General features: G+C 41.1%; 1 protein-coding gene across 1 annotated transcript; it reads right to left on the reverse strand.

Annotated features, from left to right (window-relative positions):
* Positions 1 to 445: 445 nt before the first annotated feature.
* On the reverse strand, positions 446 to 8875 carry PPIC (peptidylprolyl isomerase C). The gene is made up of 5 exons (XM_064405652.1): positions 8752 to 8875; positions 4669 to 4782; positions 4081 to 4174; positions 2257 to 2441; positions 446 to 1017 (listed from the first exon to the last, which is right to left on the reverse strand). Exons 1-5 carry the CDS (start codon positions 8848 to 8850, stop codon positions 889 to 891), a joined length of 621 nt encoding a protein of 206 aa, XP_064261722.1. The 5' UTR covers positions 8851 to 8875; the 3' UTR covers positions 446 to 888.
* Between the last annotated feature and the right edge of the window lie 15216 nt (positions 8876 to 24091).

A 24091-nucleotide genomic window follows, 5' to 3' on the forward strand; every position in this document is an offset into this window, starting at 1 on the left:
ATGATCTCCTCTGAAAGCTACCAGTTGTCAGCTTAAGAGTTATTTATGAAGCATCACAAAAAAAAATGAACCTGAAGTTCTCAAACTTACAGTAAAATGTAAAGAAAAAGTGTCTGAGCTATAAAATAAGTAGCATTAGTTAAGCGTTACAAAATTCACCATGCTGTAAAACAAGAATTCTTCTGTTTTAATCAGCTCCTAACAGCCTACCTTATTCAATAAGACAGAAAAGCTGCTTGTTCTTGATCACAGAATGGTATCTGAATACTGTGGTTCTCTGAAAGACAGGGACTTTATCTGATATGTTTAGATTAGGAAAATTTACCATCTCTGCTCTAACCTTACAACCTTATCTCCTGAAAAGCAAAAGCCCCTGCATATTTTGTGGAATCAGTTGAGGTGAGAAAAAAAGACTTTGGGGGCTGGAGTAAAAAATGCTCTCAAGTATTTATCTGAAAGCAAAGTTTATTTATTCAAAACACTTCTATATTTTACTTTTTTTTTAAAGTTTTTAGAAATGCTGGTAGTGTTACAGTAAATATTTTCAGTTGAAAAGACAAAAACAAACATTGCTAAAATTTCCAAACAGAACAAAATTACTGTATTTTAAACCCTGGCAAAAGAGAATTACTGCTGTATTTTTTCATTAAAGACTTTTTCTACAAGATCAAGAATGTGGTGGGATATGTCTTGAATTTCAAGGAGTGGCAACTCCAACAAGTTGTTATAGAAACAGTCATATCCCTTCTGTATTTGGCAAATGATTAATATTGCCTAAATGTAACTTTGTATGTTTTGAGAAGAAAACTCAGTGGATCATTGATATTGGTCAAAAACTGGCATTAAAGAAAAGTGATTAAGTTTTACTTTTCATTCTGCCTATTGGTCTCACCAGTCACCAACTTCAACTACAAATGGTTCCTTTACAGCTATTTTGCCACTGTTCACAATCACACAGTCTTGAAGGGGCCGATCATGTTCATCTGTCTGCTGGAGTTCTATCGAGTGCACCACAGACTGTCAAACAAAAAAAGAACAAACAGAAAGGTTCAGTTTAGCCAAAGAAGCTCCAGTGGCTGAAGTCTGGTGCCACGGAAACAAAAAAGTGCACCTAACATCACTGCTTATTAACCAGCTTATGAACAAAGACCTTTACCCTGTCAACTTCCCACATCCTTTTCTTTCCACATTAGCAGTTGTGCCACTCTGTAAATCAAACACAGTTGACAGAAGCACAGGGAAGACTGTTTGCCCTCCTAGAAAATCCTTCAGCCAACAGAAACATTTTGAAGGGGCAACTGAAAATGTACATTCAGCTGATTAAGCAGTCACATTCAGGATTCTATCTGTGGCCTGTGAGCAGAAAGTGAATCCAGAAAACACAAAAGGCAAGCATTATTATTTTTCTAATTGTACAGCATAACTGTGCTTCCAGAAATCTGGTTACTGCTTTTACCTTTAGCATATAACACACACACATACAGATTTTTAGTGTGGTACCAGTATTTTTAAAGGACAAAATTAATTTAGGTATATTGACAACTTGGTTTTGATATCTGTCCATTAATCTGATTAAGCTGAAACTTAAGTCTAAATAGCTTCTCAAAAACTTACAGCTACTACTGTAGATCATGAAAATGGAATTCAGTACAAATGTGGGAGTGAGAGGCAAGTATTCTGATGAAGTTTTCAAACTCCTCAAAGTCCATCCAGCAGTTCATATTTTCCCCAATAATTTCAAAACATAGATTAAAAAGGAAAAATTTGTAAGGAGAACCAGACTAATAAAAGTATGATCACTTGAAAACATAATTTTTTAGCTTAAGATTCTATTTGGCCTCTCATCAGTATGGGTTTGCCTGCTTTACATTCACATGCTTCTAAAAACCCTTAACAGTGAAAGTGTTACCCATAACTAGCATGCGCTACAAAATTTGATTTTAGCCTGTAGAAAAATAATTATTTCACGGGTAACAGTGTTACTGAAGGGAGGAGCTGAACTTTCTTCATTTGTAATTTGCAAAGGTGTCAATGTTGATTTCAGTACTTAGCAGTCTGAAATAAGGGCTGTGAAAGCCAAAAGCATGGTTCAGGTTTCCGTATCTGGTATTTGAGTTCTAAACTGTCCAGCTGGAGCTCCTCACAATCATTTTCTACCGTGTACGTATTAGATGAATACTCAGCTGTTTCTGAACCATGCTAAGAGAGGTATAATGGAGCACAATTTGTTCCGATCAACCACTACTTTAAACTTACCATTCCATCAAGGACTTTGCCAAATACTACGTGTTTTCCATCTAACCAGGAAGGCTTTGTCACACTGATGAAGAACTGGGATCCATTGGTGTCTGGGCCAGAATTAGCCATGCTAACCCATCCAATTCCATAGTGTTTGAGCTTGAAGTTCTCATCAGGAAACCTTTCTCCATAGATGCTTCTTCCTACCACAAAAAAATAAGAAAGCAAACTTTAAAAAGTAAATCAAATGAATGCTGCTTTTTGTTCAAAAATGGGGAAAATGAAGTATGAATTCAGGACTTGAAGATTCATTGTTTGAGTAAACACAGCACCATCATTGCTGATGGTTATCAGCAACTCCATAACTAAAATAATTTTGTGTAAAAAGGTAAGCTAAACCACCACACATAAGGAAAGAACAGTCAAAGCTGATGATGCTTTATCCCTTGAATTTAAGCTAGCTGAATACCTTCAAGGGTCGGGTTTACAGACACCACTGAACAACAATATACTTCATCCTGCTGAGCAAATTCAGGTACATGCTTATGGCCACTAACAATAAGACTGCCATGTTTTGTGACAATTTCAGTATTTAAACCTTTCCCTTATGCTAAGAAATTGCTTTAGGCATGTTTAGAAACATATAAAGACCAAATGGAAGTTAGACTAAAATACTTGGTGTGTATGTGTACATAAAGACTCTGACGTTTCTAGAACAGTTCAGAGAGAAAACACATCAGTCATGGTTAAACCACCATTACTCTGAAAAGAGAAGGCTGTCTGTCTCACCCTTTACTTGTGCAGTGCCTAGCACAATGGGGACACTTTTCCCAAACGCTATCCCGTTAAACAACATCAGCAGGCAAATAAATGCTGCCTACCTTTAATGCTAAAACTGTCTTTGGTATTACGGTCTTCCCCACTGTTGACTGCTAGAAAAAGAAATGTGTGTTTTCCATTCTATCCCAGCAGGGAAATCACTAACAGTTCATGCAGACAGTTCAAATCGTAGCATGTCAAGAATGTGCATATAAAAGAAGAGAAGAAATCTGCAGCCAGAGTAAGTGCAGTGCAAGAGATGCTGCGCTGGCACTGCCCCCCTGAGTGAACTGTTCTTCTGTAGGCTCAGGAGGGAGAAGTGATACACACAGACAGGACTCACAGCACCAGCAAGTTTATGGTTTCAGTTTTAGTAAGAGAAAAACAGGGAGAGGGCATGACCCTCATCTTCTAATTTCTTTCTCTCTCCCTGTTAAGAAATTCCTTCTCACAGCACATTTCAGCGGTTCCTCAGAACAGACTGAGCTGAGGGCAGAGAGGACAGTCTCCTCCTTCCCTACCTGCCTTCCCTCTACGCGCTTTCACTGTTTCATCACGATTAGACTTCTGCTGGATGACTTGAACTGGTTCACCTATACATGCAATCAGTGAGTGCCTCAGGGAAGGAGCGCTGTCACAAAGCCAGAGCAGGGGAAGGGTGGAGACATCCATCTTTTGGAGACGGTAAGTTGTAGGAGCAGCTCAGCTGGTCACGTGGCTCCAGCCCAGCACGCAAAGCCATGCTTCTTGAATGGGGACAAGTCACAGACAGAAAAGAGCTATCTGCAAAAATTGAGGACAAAGGAAGAGCTACACACACTTATAAATCAGATAATCCAAACAGCTGCAGCTTAGGCTACAAGACACTTGGAAAAGTACTAGATGCTCTAAACCAGTGTGGGCTGGTTTGGTGTTTTTTCATTTATCTGAGCAGAAACCATGAAGGAATATGCTGGTTTGCCCATACTTTCAGCAGACATTTGAGCAAAGAAAAGGGAACCTGGAAGATACTAAGTATATTACCTCCTGATCCATCTCCAGCTGTAAAGTCTCCTCCTTGAATCATGAAGTCTTTGATCACACGATGAAATTTACTTCCTTTGTATCCATATCCTCTCTAAGAAAATGAAATAATTCTTTAAATTAATATAACATCCAGTTCTATATACAATCATAAGGAAATACACAAGTTGTGAACAGCTAGATTTCACAGAATATGCCACCAAGGGATATAATACTGTCAAGAAACACATTAAACTGAAGTGCAGGTAAAACCATCTAAACAGCACTGCCACAAAGAAGGTATTTATTCAGGTGATCAAAGCCATTGTCTTTATTTGACTGGTATCTGACCACAGTAACTCCACATGCTAGATCTGCAAGGCAGGGACAGACTGAGGTGCTCATATCCAGCACCTCATAGTTACATCTTGTGAACCAAGGACCTGAGAAGACACACACTAGTGCACATCCTTGGGGACAGCACTTGTGCACAGGCTCCAGAAAATGAAAATCGACAGTTCACAACTCAAACGACATTAAATACATACTGCCTTCCCAAGCCAAACTTGAGTACACAAGAAGAAGAAGTGAAAGAAACTGCAAACGTACTTCTCCAGTTGCCAATGCAATGAAGTTCTCCACGGTCTTTGGGACAACTTTTCCAAACAATCCAATTACAATTCTGCCAACATCTTTGTCTCCAATCTTCACATCAAAGAACACCTGAATATTTTTGTGAAGGGAACAAAAGTGATATAGATGTGAGCACAGCAAACAGCCAAGCTTTTCAAAGAGTAAGGTGGTAAGAAATTACTTCTGGCTGGTCTGTATTAATAGTATCCTGCAATTCCTAAGGGTGCTGTTTCAGAGAAATCCTTTCAGAGCCACCAAAATCAGGTTATGCAGAAAATTGTTTGAGAACCATTGACTATATGTTTTGATTCCTACTGCTTTTAATGGCTCAGTGAGACTGCTGTATCTCAAGTCTGAAGACAGTACTCAAGAAGATTTTTCCCAAACAGGTAAGTCTTTAAAACTGAATGGAAAAAATGAAATATGAAAGTAAGGAAGAACAACTATTCTATTCCCATATGGGGGAAAATAACAAGGAAGCATAGTACTGACACTCCCCACAAATGACCATTTGCTATCCACTCATAATCTTCACTGTTTTAGGCATCAGTACATATACAAAAGCCTAAATTCCACTGAATTGACAAACAGTGGGAAGTCAATCCTTTGGCTCAAACAGTTGCCTTCCTAAACAGGAATTCAAACCCAGCACAGAAATAATCAGGCCACATTTTTTATTCAGCTGATTGCCTAAATCTTCAACGCACATGTCACTGAAAAGCAACTTCAAAAAGACAAATGAGTTACAAGACATTTTAATATAGTTCAGAATCTATGAATGCATACTGAATGTGCAAAAATGTTCCAATAATTACTGAAAATAGGAACAGCTGTCAGGAAATGAGGCATTTTGAAGTTCTGAAAAAGTTACATAAAGGCTATTACAACTTCTAGGAAACAGCAATGTGTATTCCTATGATGTGGTATTTGCTGTTCCTTGTGGCACTCAACCAAGTATTACTTGTCTGTAATGCAAAGAAATTAGTCCAATAATGATAATAAATGACCACAGTCTCTCCAATGTGAATGCCTCTTTCACGCTCTCCTACTAAACATTTCTACCATTTCTTGATCTTCTATGTGGTTTTGACTGTTGAACTTTTGGCTAACACTATAAAAGCGCTATAAAGGAAATAAACTTCCTTTTGATACACCTCATTCATTTCCTTGACACTTGGCACCGAATAACATGCTTCTTAGATGTGTGGCTCCCAAAGCATTAACAGCACACTTTCACTAACTTTTTAACGGTTTTATAAACAAACCTCTCTGAATTGTGCCGCCAGGGTTATCTAGGTAAGGGGTATTGCCTTCCTACATTTTCTAAACCCATTGCCTGTCTATTTTGCCTGGAAATGTTGTTCCAGTAGGACTGCCTGAAATACATAGGCATATATAAGTGACAAGACCAAGGCTACCAAACAATCACCCCACAGTGCACAAACATCATACACTTTGTTGACAGCACAAGGAGACAAGTTTGTCATATGCTGCAAGCCTAGCACAGCCACAAGGCTTCATATGCGGCACTGCTGCTTGCCTAAGCAACAAACCCAGTACTTTTAAAAATGTGTCTCTGCATATTTTTGGCCACAAAACCAAGTACGGAAATATTTGGTAGCCCTAGACGCTATTTCTGCATAGAAAAGCCATGTTCACATGAGTGTATTTCCACAGGTTCCCTGGAAATTCAGACACTTGTGAGCAGGTTGATACAGCACTTTTAAATCTCAAAAAACATCTGGCCAAATTCTTCAGCAAAAACTCTGAAAGAAAATAAACATTATAAATTTTCAGTCTTATTAATATTTTTATAAATATTTAATCGTATTTACAAACTGCAGTTAAGTATTTCAAGACTGAAATTAAAAAAGAACACACCAGTAAGAGTGGCTGGTTCTCATAAAAATATTCATATACAATTTACACAAGATGCTGTACATCTAACTGAAAAAAGGAAAAGAGCATTCAATTATTCAGGGAAACTAAAGGGACTTTGAAAGGAAGATCTCATGATTCTTAGAGACCAGGTAATGTAATAACCTCATAAATGAAATAATACTGTATACAGTGTAAAGACAAAACTAGAGAGCCAAAATACATCTGGAATCACCCTGTAGTTTAGTGAAAGATTTGGCTTTGGGCTTGTGAAGGTCAGAGAAGGAAAACAAGTACTGGAACTAATTAAAATTGATACAGTAAAGAGATGGGCATAACTACATCTGTACTATGAGTTCACACCCTGAGTGCTACATGTAATTTTGGCCTCTCTACTGCCAAGTGATAAAACCAACCTAAAAAATGTAGAAAAATGGGCAGAACAGATGCTCAACAGGTATGGAATATCTTTTATATGAAGAAAGGTTACAGAAAATTACTTAACCTGCAAGAGAGAAAACTGGTATGATTTGATGAGCTTTGTAAAGTTACCATTGCCTAGGACAATTTAGCAATGCAATTCTTTACGTGCCACAACAATCAGAGAAGGTCATAAAATTATAGCCCAGGCAGAAGGAATGAAAAAGGAGTACTTTATGCATAATTAAATGGGAACGTATTTCCAGAACACTATTTGGAGGTCAAATTTACCCTTCCCCCAAAAAAAAATCAAATCTGTGGTCTAGAAGTCCATGGCAATGAAACTGTAAGCAGTTGCAGACAACAGTGGCAATGAAGTACAGAAATAAAGCCACAGTCCATGGCTTAGGATGCTGAAGCCATGCTGGAGGAAGCAGTTCTGCCCCTGCTCTTCCCTGCCACACTTTCATGAGTGTAGGTGTCTTTCCCAGCACGGCCGCATTCTCTCCAGACTGCAGGTGGAAAAACACCTGGGGGCTGAAACATGGAATTCCAAAGTTGGACCAAACATCCCACCTCCTGCACCAAACAAACATTTTTTGGAAAGAGATGCTGTCACGCTGCAGTAGTCAGGTGCATCCCCATCCCGCCAGCCAGCCCCACAGCCCACAAGTCCATCTCCTGGGCAGTGCCATTGCAATGCCCACGTGTGCAACAGGCACACAGCCCATCCATCCATCCTGCCTGCCCAGGAGCCCTGCAGCACTGCGCCCCACGGATCCCAGATCCACGGATCTCTGCTGGCAGCGCCTCGCAGGCACCGCTGCACCTCCTACGGGGCCAGCAAAGGGACTGCTCTCAACACCAAGAGCTTCACACAATGACAGAGTGGGTCAAAGTGGAAAGGACACAGCGAGTCATCTGGACCAAGCTCCCTGCTCAACTAGGGCCATCCCAGAGCACACGGCAGAGAACTGTGTCCAGGTGGCTCTTGGATATGTCCTGTGAGGGAAACTCCACAGCCTCTCTGGGCACTCTGTTCCAGTGCTCAGTCACCTGCACAGTAAAGAAGTTATTCTTCACATTCATGTGGAACTTCCTGTGTATCAGCTGAGCACCACCGAGCAGAGGCTGGTCCATCCTCTTGGCACACTCACAGACATTGAAAGGCCCTTTCTCAGTCACTCCTTCCCCAGGCTGAACAAGCCCAGCTCCCTCAGCGCCCCTGGCAAGAGAGATGCTCCACTCCCCGATCAACTCAGCAGCGCCCCGTCGGATCCTCTCCAGAGTTTCAGCAGAGAGGGCAGGGAGGAATGAATAAAAGCCAAGGCACGCTCAAGCCCCAGCGCAGTTAAACCCCGTGCTGCCCGGGGCAGCCTGGCAGCGCCAGCAGCCACAAACTGCCCTGGCAGCAGCAGAGGCGGCAGCAGCGCCGGAAGGGTGAGGAATTTAAAAGTTTCCACATCTGCAAACCAGAGGAGGGCTTTGCTGGCCCGAACTCTGCGATGTGCCAGCGCCTACAGAAAAGCGACATGCTCAAAGGGGTTAAAAACCAAGTAACCAACCAAACAACCAAGAAAACCTAACAAAACGGTGAAGTTCTGGCGCTAGGCCGAGCCCGCCCCAAGCCCTCTGTGCCCGGGATGCGGCGCGGGCAGAGGCGGCCGCTGCCCCCGGCACCGCCGCCACGGCGGCGGGACAGCCCGGCCGCGGGCCCCGCCCGACCCGTCCCGAGGCTCCCCGGCGGCGGGCGAGAGTCACCTTGGCTGTCACGCTGGGTCCCCTCCTCCTGAAGGCCTGGGCCGCGGGGGCCAGGAAGCACAGACAGGCCACGGCGGCGAGCAGCGCCCCGCGGGCCATGGCGCCGGCCGAGCGCTGCGGCGCCTGCGCCGGGGAAGGGCGGCTCCTCCCGCGCCGGGGCGGGGGGCTGCGGGCAGCGGCCACAGCCCCGGGGAGCGGCCATCCGTCCCGGGGAAAGGCCACCCGCCCCAGGGAGCGGCCATCCCTCCCGGGGAAAGGCCACCAGTCCCAGGAGAAAGGTGACCCGCCAGGGGATGAGCTCCGTCCCGGCGCTTCCCGGGTGCGGGCTCCCAGGACGGGCGCTGGGTTTGGCGCGGGGCTCGGTGGTGCGCGTCCGGCTGGGCGCGGGCAGCCGTGTGCCCTCCCGGGCCAGCCTCGCCCAGCGGGAGCTGCGGAACCTGAGAGGGACACGGCCGGCCAGCCTTCGGCTCCGGCCAGGCTGAGTGCCCGGCAGGGTGCCACCGGTGGGTGAAGTAGCCAAAACAGTAAATGAGCTTAAGAGACTGAGCCAGCAGTGTGCCCTTGTGGGAAAGGGCAGTGATGTCCTGGGCTGCGTTCGAAAGAGTGTTGCCAGCAGGTGGAGGGAGGTGATGCTGCTCCTCAGCCCTGGAGAAAACACATCTGGAGTGCTCTGTCCGTTTCTGGGTTTCCCAGCATAATAATAAGAGAAGTGTGGCGCTCCCGGAGCGGGTCCAGCACAGGGCAAGAAAGGGACTGGAGCATGTCTCTTAGGAGGAAAGGCTGAGAGAGTTGGGCCTCTTCAGCCTGGAGAAAGGATGACTGAGATGGGACCACATCAATGTCTGTGAGTATCTGGAGGGCAGGTGTCAAGAGGATGGACAAGGCTCTGCTTGGTGGTTCCCAGAAACAGCGTAAGAGGCAACAGGCAGAAACTGATACACAGGATGGTCCACCTGATTACAAGCAAGGACTTCTTTACTGTGCAGGTGACTGCACATTGGAGCAGATTACCCAGAGATACTGCAGAGTCTCCTTTACTGGACATACTGAAGAACCATCTGGGTGCAGCCCTGTGTCGTGTGCTCTAGGACAACCCACATGACAACCCTGTAGTCACTCCCAAACTGACCAGTTCTCTGATTCTGTGATTTTGGCAGTGGGTCGTTGGTCTTTCATGTCTGCTGCATTTAATGTGCTGAGTAGAAACAGAAGCCTGTGAGGCACTTGTAATACTTTTGGTTTAATTTGTGTTAGCAGTGGTGGTGCAGTGTTTGGCACCCATGTCAGCTCACACCTCTGGCTTTGGACAATAAACAGCAGTACTGAAGGAATTCGTCAAACACAAACATTTCTCCCAAGCCATTATGTGCTAAAAAATCATTTGCATTCAGGATCTGTTTCAAATAGTGTTGCTGCTGCAGTCCTTAGAAAATTTGTAAGTTGTAGCACACACTGAAATTTTGTGGCCTCTCAGCTGCCAGCATGTGAAAGTTTAAGTGGATGCCAATATACTGCAAGTAGGAAGCTGTCAGTGGCTTATGTAAACACACTCATAAATGCAAAAATACTGTATAATGGGTTTAAACTCAGGCTTAAACCCAGCAGCGCTGTGGTTCTGGGTGTATGGCATAGCACTTACACAGACAATTGCAAAGCCAGCCCAGAGCTCAGGTGCAGTGCCTGAGGGAGTGTGTGCTCTGCACCACCACACACACTGCATGTCTGCTGAACCCCTCAGCTTGAGACTGTGCCTCAGCTGGCAATAGTAGAGACAATAGCTGCAGACTCATAGAATTGTTTGGGATCATCAAGTCCAACCATTAACCCAGCACTTAACCATGTCCTTAGGCACCACATCCACATGTCTTTTAAATACCTCCAGAGTTGGTGATTCTACCACTTCCCTGGACAGCCTGTTCAGTGTTTAATAGCGCTTTTCATGAAAGAATTTTTGATAATATCCAACTTGAACCTCCACTGGCACAGTTTAGGGATATTTCCTCTTGTCCTAAGGCTTTCTACTTGCGAAAAAGAGGCTAACCCTTTCACTGCAGCCTCCTTTCAGGTTGTTGTAAAGAGTGATCAGGTGTCCCCCTGGTTATCATATTCTCCAGGCTGAACATCCCCAGCTCCCTCAGCTAGCTGCTCCTCATCAGACCTGAGCAACAGACTGTCCCCCACCTTTGCTGACCTTCTCTGGACACACTTCAGCACTTCAGCATCTTTCTTGTACTGAGTGGCCCAAAACTTAACCCAAATTTTGAGGTGGCCTTACCAGTGCCCAATACGGGGTGACAATCTCTTTCTTGGTCATGCTGGCCACACATTTTTGATACAGGCTGGGATATCATTGGCCTTTCTGGCCACTGGGCACAGTTGGCTCATATTCAGCCTCTGTTGACCAACACACCCAGGTCCTTTTCTGCTGGGCCTCTTTCCAGCATCTCTGCTCCCAGCCTGTACCACTGCTTGGGGTTGCTGTCACCAAACCGCAGGACCTGGCACTTCCTCTGTTAAATCTCATAATGTTTGCTTCAGCCCATCAATGCAGCCTGTCCTGATCCCTCTGCAGAGCCTTCCTACCTGCCAGCAGATCAACACTGCTACCCAACCTAAGTTGCAGTTGTCATCTGCAAACTGACACAGGGTGCACTTGATCCCCACATCCAGATCATGGACAAAGACTTTACACAGGGCTGTCCCAACACAGAGCCCTGGGGAACAGCACTTGTGACTGGCCAGGAGCTGGATGTAGCTCCATTCACCTCCACTCTCTGGGCCTGGCCATCCAGCTGGTTTTGGGCAGCAAAGGGTGTCCATGAATGGACAATGGCTTCACTGTGTGTTTTCAGGTGGCTTGTGCAGCTGACCAAATGCCTACAATGCTCGAAGAGCTCAGGCATGCTTGTGGAACACATTCTGTCGTGTAGACATTTGTCAGGCATCTGGTTCATGTCAGGCAAGGCTTCTCTGAAACAAACACAGTAAGCTGGTACGTTGGAGAGATCCACTTCAAAATTCATTCCTTATCCAGTCCAAAACATAGCATACCCTGATGCTCACTGTTGAATCTATGGGGTGATCACAGACTGTCTTTCACAGGGGATGTAACTTCTCTTTTCCGTTCTGCCCACATGCTGCCTGCACAAGTAATCTAATGAGATTTCTCATCAGGCGACTACAGTAAAAATTAATTTCATGGGCACAGCAGAGACCGTGGTTACAGCTTCCACATTACATAGCACATGAGCAGAAGCACCAAATTATCATCTTGCTTAATTGATGAGATACACAAATAGTTCCTTTTTCCTCAAGAGGTGTGAAACATACTTGCAGTTCCTGAGTCCAAGAGCAATCTGGAATAATCTAGGGCTTAACTTGGATGTTTGACCTATGTGCTGGCATTTTGTACAACTGAGGGTTTTACCAAAACCCTTCCCCTAGGGACTGCCATCAGCGCTAGGGGATATGGGGCTTCAGGGCATGATTCAAATATTTATCCTATAGCTATTTCCAACTGTTCATTTTAGTAAACCAAAACTAGTTCATGTGTGTGTAGGAGGTTATGGCACTTCTCTGATCCCATTGCTCATGAGCACAATATTGCACAGCAATATCCTTTAAATATCAAAGCAGGCTCAAAAGGAAAAGTGTCTCATATGATGTATTCTTTGGTATGTCAGTGCACTTTCAGCAGGTATGTTAGTATGAGAGGTTACTCAGAATAAAGTGGATATGAGTTTATATTCTCTGCCAGTTTGATAAGGTACTGAGAATTTAATATTATGATTCAGCTGCCTTCCTTGCACTGCAAATGTGTAGCAATAGTGCTCAACTAACTGTGGCATTAAGATTTACTGCAGAAATGTAACAAAGTCCAAAGGCTTACTGGTTTGTTCCAGTAGTTGGATATAGACTTTAAAAAATCTGTGTTGCTGTATAAAATCATTAGACAATAGTTAAGGATTCTGTCTAATAGTGACAGAAACATTTTCAGTCCACATGTGTATCTATTCACATAAGTCTCAATAGTTAAAATCCAGGAGGTGTAAATTTACCATTTCCATCTCTGTTTAAATAATCATAGAATAATAGAATATTTGGGTTGGAAGGAACCTTAAAGATCATCTAGTTCCAACTCCCTTTCCATGCGCAGGTACACCTTTCACTAGACCAGGTTGCTCAGAGCCCATCTGACCTGGCTGTGAACTCTTCAAGGGATGGGGCAGGCACAGCTTCTCTGGGCAGCCTGCTCCAGTGCCTCACCACCCCCACCATAAAGAATTTTCTTAATATCTAACTTTTAATCTTTTAATTTGAAGTAATTCTAAGTTTGGCATGTGTGGGACAGAAATTTTTGTTACTTCAAATGCATGTGGGTCACCAGGTGAATGTGTAAAGAAATAAGGAAAAAGGTGGAGCCAAGGCTAATTCCAGATTTTGAGTTTGAAAGAAGACCAAGGCTGGCTGATGAGACTGTATTGTCTCAGAGCAATTCAGTCAGAGTAGTGCATTGATTCAAACCAGGAGGTGCAGAAGAATGAGCAAGGAGCTGGGAAGACACAAAAAAGAAGATCTGGCTGAGAGGCTCCTTAATTTAATACTCCTACACCTACATACAGAGTGTATGTAGGTGTAAGCATGCTGAACAACACTGTCACGTCACAGTACTCCCGAGAGTTCCCTTTCACTCTCCTTCAATAAAAATGTTGGTGTTTGCAAGGATGACTTCCCTGTTTATTGACGTGTAAATATATTTCATCTAGGTACAAGAGGGCAGTATGAGGCAGAAAGAATGAAAAGAGGGCTTGATAGCACTGAAGATATTTAAAAACAGCAAGATGAGAAGATGAGATTGGATCTGGTTTATATTATCCTGGAAAGTTTATGCATACTGGTGATGCTGCTAAATAATTTTTGGAAGAAGATAAAACAATGTTTAAAGAGGAAATCTTGAAAAGAGGCAGAAACTTAATATGTTCAGTGAAAAGTCAATTTTACACAGAAAATCTCTTCCTGATGCTGAAAGAAGTACATGTTCTTTTTGCAGGAGTTTGATATCATGACTACCAAATTGGAAGTTCGTAAATGCTGGACAAACAGTAAACTTTGTGCTTACTGTGAAAAGAAAGAAATCCTTTCAATGAAGCTAGACAATATGTAAAAACTTGTTATGAAGTCTTTATTTTTCTGCTTTAACTATTCACTGCATTCTTGAAGAATCTGGAGGTCTTTGCAAACTCTTTACACCAGCTGGATACAGCGTGGTGAGAACTACACTGAATGCACTGTGGCTTTGCACAGAGACAACTTCTCCATGTTAAATTTTTTAAAAAGATGCAAAATCAAGAGAGGATCTACAACAGAAAACCATTCTTTCCAGTTCTATCTTTCCTAGCCAGGAACAATTTGTTCACCTCTTCAGTGAAGCTGATTTGAAAAAAACTGTTATCATTTCTTCCCTCAGTTTTCTTTTCTGTAGACTAAACAACCCCAATTCCTTCTATCTTTCCACATGGATCAAGTATTAGAGCAGGCGTCATATGGATGTATAGCTTTTAGTTGAAATATTACCTTTGTCCTTACACATGAGTAGAAGCTACAGATAAGCACATTTTGTCATTTCTTGCCTTTTTTTCCCCTTTATTTTTAAGTAGTTCAAGTGACATAAGGCTGTTGTGGCAAAGATTATGTAGCCCATTCAAAGACTATGTTTAGGCTGTGTTTGTGTTATGGTGTACAGGACATGTTGTGTTTTAGAGCTAGCTGAGGTGTTTTTTGGGTGCTTGTCTCTTGAAGTCACCAACCTTTTAAAAGAATAATTTGCTACTGTTTGACAGTCTTCGATTTAAGTAATAGTGTTTGTAATGAGATGGTTTCATTGTTTCTTACAGGCTTTCTACAATTTAAAATGGGTACAGAAGAGAGAACTATTGAGCGTATAGAATCTGACAGATTTTTATTTCTAGTGGTACTAGAATTGACAGTAATTCTAGACATCCTTTCAGCACTGTGGCATGATATGAGCTATGATTTATTGTGGTTATATAGAAATATTTCATATCCAAATTGCTCTAGTATATCATGTTATATAAGTAAAAGAATTCTGGTACACATAATAATGCTTTGTGGTTCTGTAGGCACTTTCGTCGGTGTTAACTTCTTGATAGCTGCCAGGATAAAACTTGGAGCAAGCATTGTTCCATAAGACTGCTGTAACTGAGCTTTTATTTTTATTTTCTCACTTTGAAATGGGTTTTTGATTCTCAAGGCTGAATCACTGAAGGTGTATCATCCCTTCCAGGACTGATCTTTGTCCATAAAGTTTCACACTGCCATAGTGTTACTTGTCTTGTTTATTTAATGTATCACTGGCAGAATAAAATCATAGGTTTAAAGCCAAGCTTTAATCCCACAAAGACTAAGAAATGCCCCACTACATCTTATATACTTTATGAGTTATAAAATGGTTAAAAGTCCTAAAATATCACAGCCATTGTGATCTGATGTATATCTGAGATGCAGCAGTTAAAAAAAAACCAGCTTAAGGTCTGCAAATTGTAAGTCACCGTATATGGCCCTCTTGAATAATGAAGAAAGAGGTTTATGGGAAGTTTTGTTTGTGGTGGTTTTTTTGTCTTTTCCTTTCTGTGACTTCAGAAAGATGGAGTGTATTGTATGTGCTGTCTCTTCTATTAAACCACTTGTAAAATGCCTTAGACTGCTCCTGTCATCTGATGCACTTATGCAAAATAAATGTGTCCTATGCTCCGGATAAGCGTCTTCCTTCTGGTGAATAGTTTTTAAGCTTTTTAAATTTTGTATCCAAACACGATTTGAAGTGTCACCCTTCCACTCTAATGGTCAAAGCATTTATTTAGGTGATACCAGCAATGTGTTTTGAAAATAGTGCAGCTGGAGGCAGAACCATTTTGAGCCTATATGTTTACAGGATATCAGAGCTATCTGTAATTGCACATCTCATTTAGCACATAGTCATTCATTTAAATTCTGGTTTTCATAGCATCTGTGGTTGCATAAGATCCCTTAGGGCAAAACTGAAAATTTTTTTTTCAGTAAACCATAGCTGTAAGGAAATATACAGTAAGATTTCTTTGTTTTCAAGACAAAAAAAAGCTAAAACTTAGGGGGAAAAAAAAGCTGAAACTGCATAGGATCCTAATTTTTTCCCCTTCCCCAAATATTGCTTCCAATTATAGTACATTGTTCATTCCAGTTCTCCAAACACTATTGCATGTCCCTAAATTATGGCTGAAATCTCTTTTCTGTGGAACTACTTACACCTAAAGGTAAGTACACAGATGTTTCAAAATTATGCCTTTGTCAGTAAATTTAAGTTCCAGTAATCCATACTTCCAGCCTGATAATGCTTAGAGGTGCAAATCAGAATATATAGTCTGTATTTCTAGGCTTTTAAGAAAAATATAATTCCTTCCTCAGATATGGAAATGGGAAACTGAAATGTAGCATTCTATCACATGTCTGTGGTGAAGAATAGGCACAGGTTTGTTGTTTTCATGTGATATTTGCAGTTATTATTACTGTTGTTGGTGGCAGAGCATGACAAAGATGGGGAAAGAAGGACATAGGAAGAGTGAAACAGTGAAAGCTCATTAATTGTCCAGGAGGTAAATGGCAACCCAGGAGTAACACTCAGAAGAAATCAAACGTAATCAGCAGTGCTGAGGCATGTGAGTGGGTTTGGCCCTCATCTGCCAAAGACCAGATGAGGTTGTAGTAATAAAAAGGGAAAATGAAACTTGAATCTATTCAAAAGGAAAGTGAAAATTACAAGAGTTTTTCCTTTACAAATAATAAGGAAAACATTGAATATTTTGAGAGATTTTGTATGAAAGCCGATCATTTTAGAAAAGACCTGAGCATCTAGAAGAAGGAAAGAAGCTGCTGCCAGGATAGGTTTAAATGGAAGGAAAATATAGTGGTGGTTTGTTTCAAGATGAGTGAAAGGTGAGGGTACATGATATTTTTCTCCAACTCACTCTGGAGCCTGGTGTGCTGACAGAAGTACAAAGCTAGCCTCATTAGTACAGGAAATATGGGTTAGAAGGTACAGGGGAAAAATAAGTCTAATTTCAGTGTCCCTGAAGTTTTGCATTGTTATTACCAGGTTAAAAGTAGTGTCTGGTCAATTACCTCATCTGTCTAATTTCTTTCTCGTTTCTATATATTCAGTAAGACACAGTGTTTCTGAAAAGATGTATTAATTTGCTATCTGACCGATTACACTATATAAAAAGATATCTTAATCTACCTTAAGAAAGATTTGTGTCTAGTTCTTCATGTCTATATATACTTTAACTTTTATTAAGATTTTATTCTTATGCATATACAGGTAAGTGCATACAGTTGACTTAGATATCACCCTATTTGTTGCATGTTTCAGGTCTTTCAGAAAATACACACTGAAGAAGGAAAAGTATTTGTTAGTGTTGTAATATTCCTCTTGGAGGTATTGCCAGTCAGAGATCAAATTTCCGAGAAATACTATACCATGATGCTTTATCTATATGATATAATATTGTACACATTTTTGTATATTAAACCTGTGTAACAGCTAGAGGAACTCTGCCAAGATTGTGTAAGGATCGAGGGCAGGAAAATAGTCTTGCATACAAGGTGGGCTCAAATATATATAGTTGCAAATATATAGCAAATATATATAGTTGGTGTTTTTACTTAGTATCTTTTATTTGAACAGTGTTACAGTCAGTCACAGGTAAAATTTTCTACACTGATGCTCATTAAGAATTTCTATGTCACAGTATCTAGGAAAATGTAATGGTTTCTCATACATAAAAGAAAAAGAAAATATTCTGATGAGCACGATACAATAACTCTGCATGTTTGGCAATTTAGTGGTGTTTGTTGTGTATGTTCAAATAAACACCATTAAAACTATTCTTCTTTCTCTTAGTATTGTCTATGCCGAGTCAATTGTCTCTTTTCTAAGTGATTTTTTCAATAAAAATCCTACTCTCAAATGCTTTATAAATGCTATGTTTTCTGTGCAGTAACTTATACCGGCAGTCAACCTTGCATTTCATCATTGTAGCGGTTGTAATGAATGGAAATGTAAGTGAGTTATTTTTGAGAAAGGAATTGTAGATGATTTGGAAATCATTCTGGCTCACAATTTTGGAGAGCTGCACTGGTGGCAGCAGGACCTCTCTGTGGGGGGAAGGCCTTGGCTGCATACAAGATGCCCACCAAGTTGCTCTATCACTCTTCTCTGCAGAATGAGGGGGAAGAAAATAAGATGGAGAAAACAGCAGTGAGTTAAGAAGAGGGAAGTTTAATGAGTTAAGAAGAGGGAATTTTAACCATTAAAAAAAAGAAAGTGCAATGGTTGTGCATGGAAGCAAAGGAAAACAAAAGATCTATTGTCTGCTTTCCATATGCAGATATGGAAAGCAGACAATAACACCTGGGATAACACCCAGCCACTTCCCAGGAATTAGGGCTTCAGTGCACCCACCAGTTTCTGGAGTGAGGGAGGAGGCAGAATGTTGGGGAGACAGTGCTGGTGCTGTGCCAGGGCTGCTCAGCAGCAGCCAGAGCAGGACCAGCACCTCTGCAGGCACCAGCCACCAGCACAGCAGGGTGAGGGCTGCTGTGGGGAAAGAAACCCATCCCAGCCAGGCACAGTGCACCTCTACATTCGCAGTTCTGGTGTTCAGAGCTACGTGGAGGATCTCAGCATTGAATTCCCATTGTCAAAAGAGAAACCAGGAGGTCTGGCATGAAAAGTTGGGGATTTAAGAACCTGATTCACTTTTGGGAAAGGAGCTTTCAGCCATGGTGGAACTTTTCAGTACTGCTTTTAGATTTACAGTTAAGCTACTGAAAAAGACTAGTGTTCCAATGTTTGTTTTTTTTAAAGTGTCATCAACTCCCTAAGCCCTGAAGACTGTACATTTTATAACCAGAATTTCTTACAAAATACATAGAATATGCATAATGTATGGAAATGCAATTGTCTGGAATGAAAATTTGCTCATACAGCTGTCACTTCTCAATATTTAATTCATCAGAAACTGATGCTGATGGCAAGTTTACCACTTGCCATTTGTGTTCTCTGTATTTCCTGTGAAGCAAGACTGCTAAGCTGTAAATGTCAGTACTTTTTCCTAGTATATTGTCATTAAATGTTTTATTGATTTTTGGTTTTGTCGCCCATTGATATGAAGAACTGTAAGAAAAAAAAAAAAAAGGAACAGTCTGGGAAATTTCAATTGATCTGAGCAAACAGAGCAGGTTTCTGAGCAACCTAGTCTAGTCTAAGATGTCCCTGCTCATGGCAAGCATTTGGTCTAGCTGACCTTTGAAGTCCCCTTCCAACCCAAACTATTCTATGCTTCTATGAAGATGATCAGATTTGTGACTGCAAGCAAAGGAACCTGAGGTAAATAGCTCAAAGAACAGACGTGTTAATAGCACCTCACTGGGAAATGCTCTCGGAAATACAACTTCACATTGTATTTTATGAGCCAAATTACTTAGTGTGATTGTTAACACCATTGAAAGCATTGCTTTTCCTTCATTTTTTAGATTCCTTATGCTGTGCTGGGTGCCATATTTTCTCTGTGTCTGGAAGCATATGCTAATATCATAATGCTTTGGATGGTATATCCACAGTTTTGGTTGACAAAATAATGATTTGGATAGTGAAACAGATGGGAGTCCCCCTTATTTAACCCATTAAATTCTAGACAATCTTCATTAGAGGCCTCAAAGATGTGCATTGATTACTGGTTTTCAGTTCAAAACAGACCTTGGTGGATTTAAATGTAATCCCACAAAAGCTACCTGGAAGTTGACTTATTTTTATGTCAGTTTTTACATATCTTAAAATACAGCCCTGGTTTCTAGCAGAAGCAGCTTCAGAGTAGAAACAAAGCAGATGTTTCTCTGATTGTATCTAAGGATATGTCAATGGTATTCTCAGAAATAGAAAAATTTTGGCTTGGCAAACTAGTGGTGGCATTTTTGTTCTCATTAAAACATCACATTGATAAAGTCCATGTACTGCTTTGTTCCAAAATGTTGAGGCTTCTTTAAACATTAGCATTCTTATGATTTCATTGGCACTGCAGGCTTCTAGGAAACTCACTTTTTTACAGCTCTCTTCCTTTACATCTTTGCTTCCATCAATCTGACAAGCACAAAAAAGTCAGCCCTAAGACTGCCAGTTGTAGCTGCTGCTGAAGACACAGGATTACAATGAATACTTAAAATTTGTTTCTAGGAAAGCTTTTTCCTGTTCGGGGCTCTGCCTCTCTCCCCATTGACAGGAAAGCCAGGACTTTTTTAGACTCAGCAATGTTCTGGGTCAAAATTCTCTAACTTCAGGCAACATAGTCAGGGAAGTGACAGCTTTATTTGTAACTTTTGTAGGAGACCTCAGTAGTGTTGTAAATCCAGAGTATATTCACAACTGTTGCGCTTAAACACTGCTGTAAAAGCAGATGGATATATCATGTGACGTGCAAACTACTGTTTTCACACTTAGGACACCAATCTGTAAATTTGAACCAGTAAATCTTTCTGAACATGAAGACAAAGTTGGTACTTGTTTCATAAACACATTGGCTATGTATATTATGGCTAATGCAGCAAATGTTCCCATAAAGGATAAACAATGTCATCCACAGCTAAAGTGTTGTCTTTTAATGGCGTGGTTCATAAATTACAGTGTCATTAAAAAATTAAATTCAAACTATTTACAAAAGCAAAATAAGTTTATTGCAAAAGTGAGTGAAATGTAAATTAGAGCTTGGATCTTTATTCTGCCTCTTTAGCATCAGTGTAAACTCAGTTCTAACCAAGTGGTGTTTGCCTCTGTCAGAGCAGGATATTCCAGAGCACAGGAACAGTGCACTGGTGAAGCATTCCAGCAGGAGTGTCCTTGTTGGCTGACCTTCCCTTCTCTCTGTCTTCTGTCTGTGATGCTTCCCCATTAATTGCATTTTCTGTCTGAGTAAGATTTTTACATTTGCTGGTGTAAGATTTATATATTTGGCAGCCTTTAAGGATCAACTTGGCTAAGGATGTTTTTCTAGTGAGACTAAGAGTGTCCACATGTGGTCTTTTCTGCCAGAAGATATGAGTGGTAGAAGAGACATTACACAGCTATGATCTGATTATATGAAGCTTATCCATAGTTGTGTCTGTCTTACCAGTTCAAAGATAGAGGTGTGATTCATGCTTCTCCTTTCAGGCCTACAATAGGACTATGTGGCTGTAGATACTATCACAAGCTGTATTTTAGCCATCGTCTGAATAAGAAAAATTGTAAGGTGGCCTAATCCAGATTTTTGGAGGAAAATAAAATGACCATGGATTTCAGATCAAATAATTAGAAAGATTTCCTCTGTGAATGCTGGAACAGGACAGACCATTTGTGAAGAAGATAACAGGACAAGTTCATACTGTGGGATAAACAAGAAATTAGGGATTCACATTCCCTTTCCTTCTTTCTCTTCTTTTCCCACTGACATTTTCAGAGATTTACAAAGAAATTTAGCTTATCTGTCTACCTCATTTGCTACATACACATCAGTGTCTCCGTTGCAGATTCTATCTGTATTTTTCAAAAGTTGTGAGAGAAAATGGTGAGCCCCCTCTGCAGCAGCTTCCAGTAGTACCATGACAACTGTGTCTCCATCTTCCAGTGGATGCTATTGCCTCCTCTGTTAAGACATCCAGATGCTGACAAGAGAGCTGCTGTGCAATTAGTTCATTCTGAATCACAGTAAGGGCAAAAGTGTGTTGTGAGATGATGCTTTGAGTACCTGCCTGAAATACAGTTTGCAGTAGTGTACAGAGCTCTGTGTCACTCAGTGAAGCCTTGGCATCCTGTCTGAAATTGGATAACCAGATAGTGTCAGTATCTACAACTGCTTTATTTAACATTTATCTTGCCCGGAAACTGTCTCTTTCCCTGCTGAGCAAGGTACCTGATAAAGGCAGCAGTGAATTTTGCTGAGATCTTGAACAATCTTAGCTGCTTCAGTTGAAGCTGACTGCCTGAGGCTTTGAGGAGACCATCAGTCAGTCACTAAGTTCCTATCCAGTTCTGCGTCTACTTTTTCAGCAGAATTATCTTCAAAGTCATGCATTGTCTGAGTGGAATGAGGTAGAAAGCAGTTGTTCTTCCCAAAATTCCTGCTTCTGTCACCTGCTAATGTTGCATTTATGTGTCTACCAAGCAGTAATGCCAGTAAGACAAGTAAATTTAATAGAAGGTGTATTTTCAAAGGGTCTTCACAGGCATTCAGAATTGCAGATGCTATAGTGATGCCTTGTGAGGGAAAGCAGAGGAAAGCAGCAAAATAAACGAAGTGTTTTGGCATGAGCAGTCCTGGCTGCTATGAGTTATATCACTTGCTGTCACTAATATGATGCAGGGAATGGTTATAAGACTGAGCACATGCTCAGTATTCTGGGCAAACAGTTGAATTCAGTCAAATTACTTCCTTGATACTAAAATTGTAGTCTACTAACCAGTTGCAAATTATCTGCATTTTGCTTTCTGAGCTGCAGATGTGTTGGGAAGGTATTGTACTTCAGATTAATAGAATTGTTTGTTAATAGAACTCTGGGTTTCCCAAGGAAGTGTTTTACAAAATTGCATCAAGTAGGGAGGAAGATGTGTCTGTTACAGAATCAGCTACAGGTTCCTTCTCAAGAGAAATTATCATAGATAGCTACAGATCATTAATTATTTGCTGGTTTATTATAAACATTATCTCTACAAAATGGAAGAAGACCCAGACCTCAGATGTTGGCTGCTGCCAGTCCTGAAGCAGCAGAAATTATAATAATCCATGTAAGAGGACTCTTAGACTGAGGAGCAGGAAAAAGGCTTTGCACACTGCCACATCCATCTCTGACCCAGACTCTACTACTTATAAAACTTCAGAAGTTGCAGTGGCAGTTCCATTTCTCTCCTAAAAAAAAGATTGGCAGTTGAAAAAAAAGTTTTGTATTTTGAGGATTTGCCTTTCAAAAGAGAGTCAGAGTTTTATATATCAACCCAGAAAGTGCTGCAAGAAATTCTGAAAGAAATTGTCAAAAAAAAAAAAAAAGGTAGCCAGAGATGCCCATGGGACTAGAGGGAGTGAGCTAACAGAAATCATGAATGCCCAGCTTGACTTCAGGTGTCATCAAAGCAGCCTTCATACAAAGCTGACTCCAGAAGGCCCTGACTCAGGAATAAAAGTCTGGTGTCAAGAACTGCATTGTGACCTAGTTCAGACCAGTGTCACACAAAACCAGTATAGATCAAATCTTGGGTGCTGAGATGCTTAGCAACACTTTTTATCCCCATATCATGATCAGTGCAGTAAATTCTATAGGACTAGGAGAACAGACTTATTCTTGTTTATCCTGGAAATAAGGCATAAGTGTGAAGAGAAGACTCAGTGAAAAGACAAGTAGTTCATTTTTATTTTGTATAAGAAATGCCAACAGGACAAAAAGAAGAATGAATGGAAGTAATAAGAACAAGAAAAAAGTACACTAAGAAATATGTATTTTCAGCCCTGCTTTCTATTTCCATTTTCACTTGAATGCAAAAGAAAAGTGGTTTTAAAGTTTCCCATTGACTGCATATAGCCCTAGGGGCTGCTACCATTGACTCTGAAAGGAGTAAGGATCAGAAAGGATGACATAAAATACAGTCTTTAGTAAAATTCTAGTTAATAGAATACATCTGGAGTGCTTTGTTTTAGGAAATACAGGTTCATACCGTTTCACAGATTAATATGCTCAAAAGTTTCTGGCATCAATCATGGCGGCATAACCTTTTTGGGGGAATGTTGTTATAGATTGCTTAATTGCATTATGTTAAGTTTTATTTACTCCTTTTCCTACCTTGGTTCAACCACATGGGAAACAGGAATAGCACAACTGGACTTGGAGAAAAATTGAGAGATACAGGGAGAAGTCATTTAGATCAGAGTTGAACACTCTTTTGATACTAACAAATTTTTTTCTGCAGGACGGAAGTAGGGGTTTCAAAAGTTGTCAGTCAAGAGACACCTAAAACGTAACAACAGAGCTATCTTCTTCTTCTTTCAGCATGGCAAAACAGGAGCCTGAGAGATGAGTCTTGTAGATAGATTTCAGCTGCTTTTACTGACCCTTTTTTTTCCTTTTTGAGTGTAATGTCTAGTGGCCAAGAGCCATCATTATTCAGTGAAAGTTCTTGAAAGTTTTTCTGACTTCACCAGCTCAGCAGGCAATTTTAGCATAGCTGCAAGGCTATGAAGCTATCATTGTCACATTACATCCTAAG

Source organism: Passer domesticus, chromosome Z (assembly GCF_036417665.1).
Source record: "Passer domesticus isolate bPasDom1 chromosome Z, bPasDom1.hap1, whole genome shotgun sequence".
Lineage (NCBI taxonomy): Eukaryota > Metazoa > Chordata > Aves > Passeriformes > Passeridae > Passer > Passer domesticus.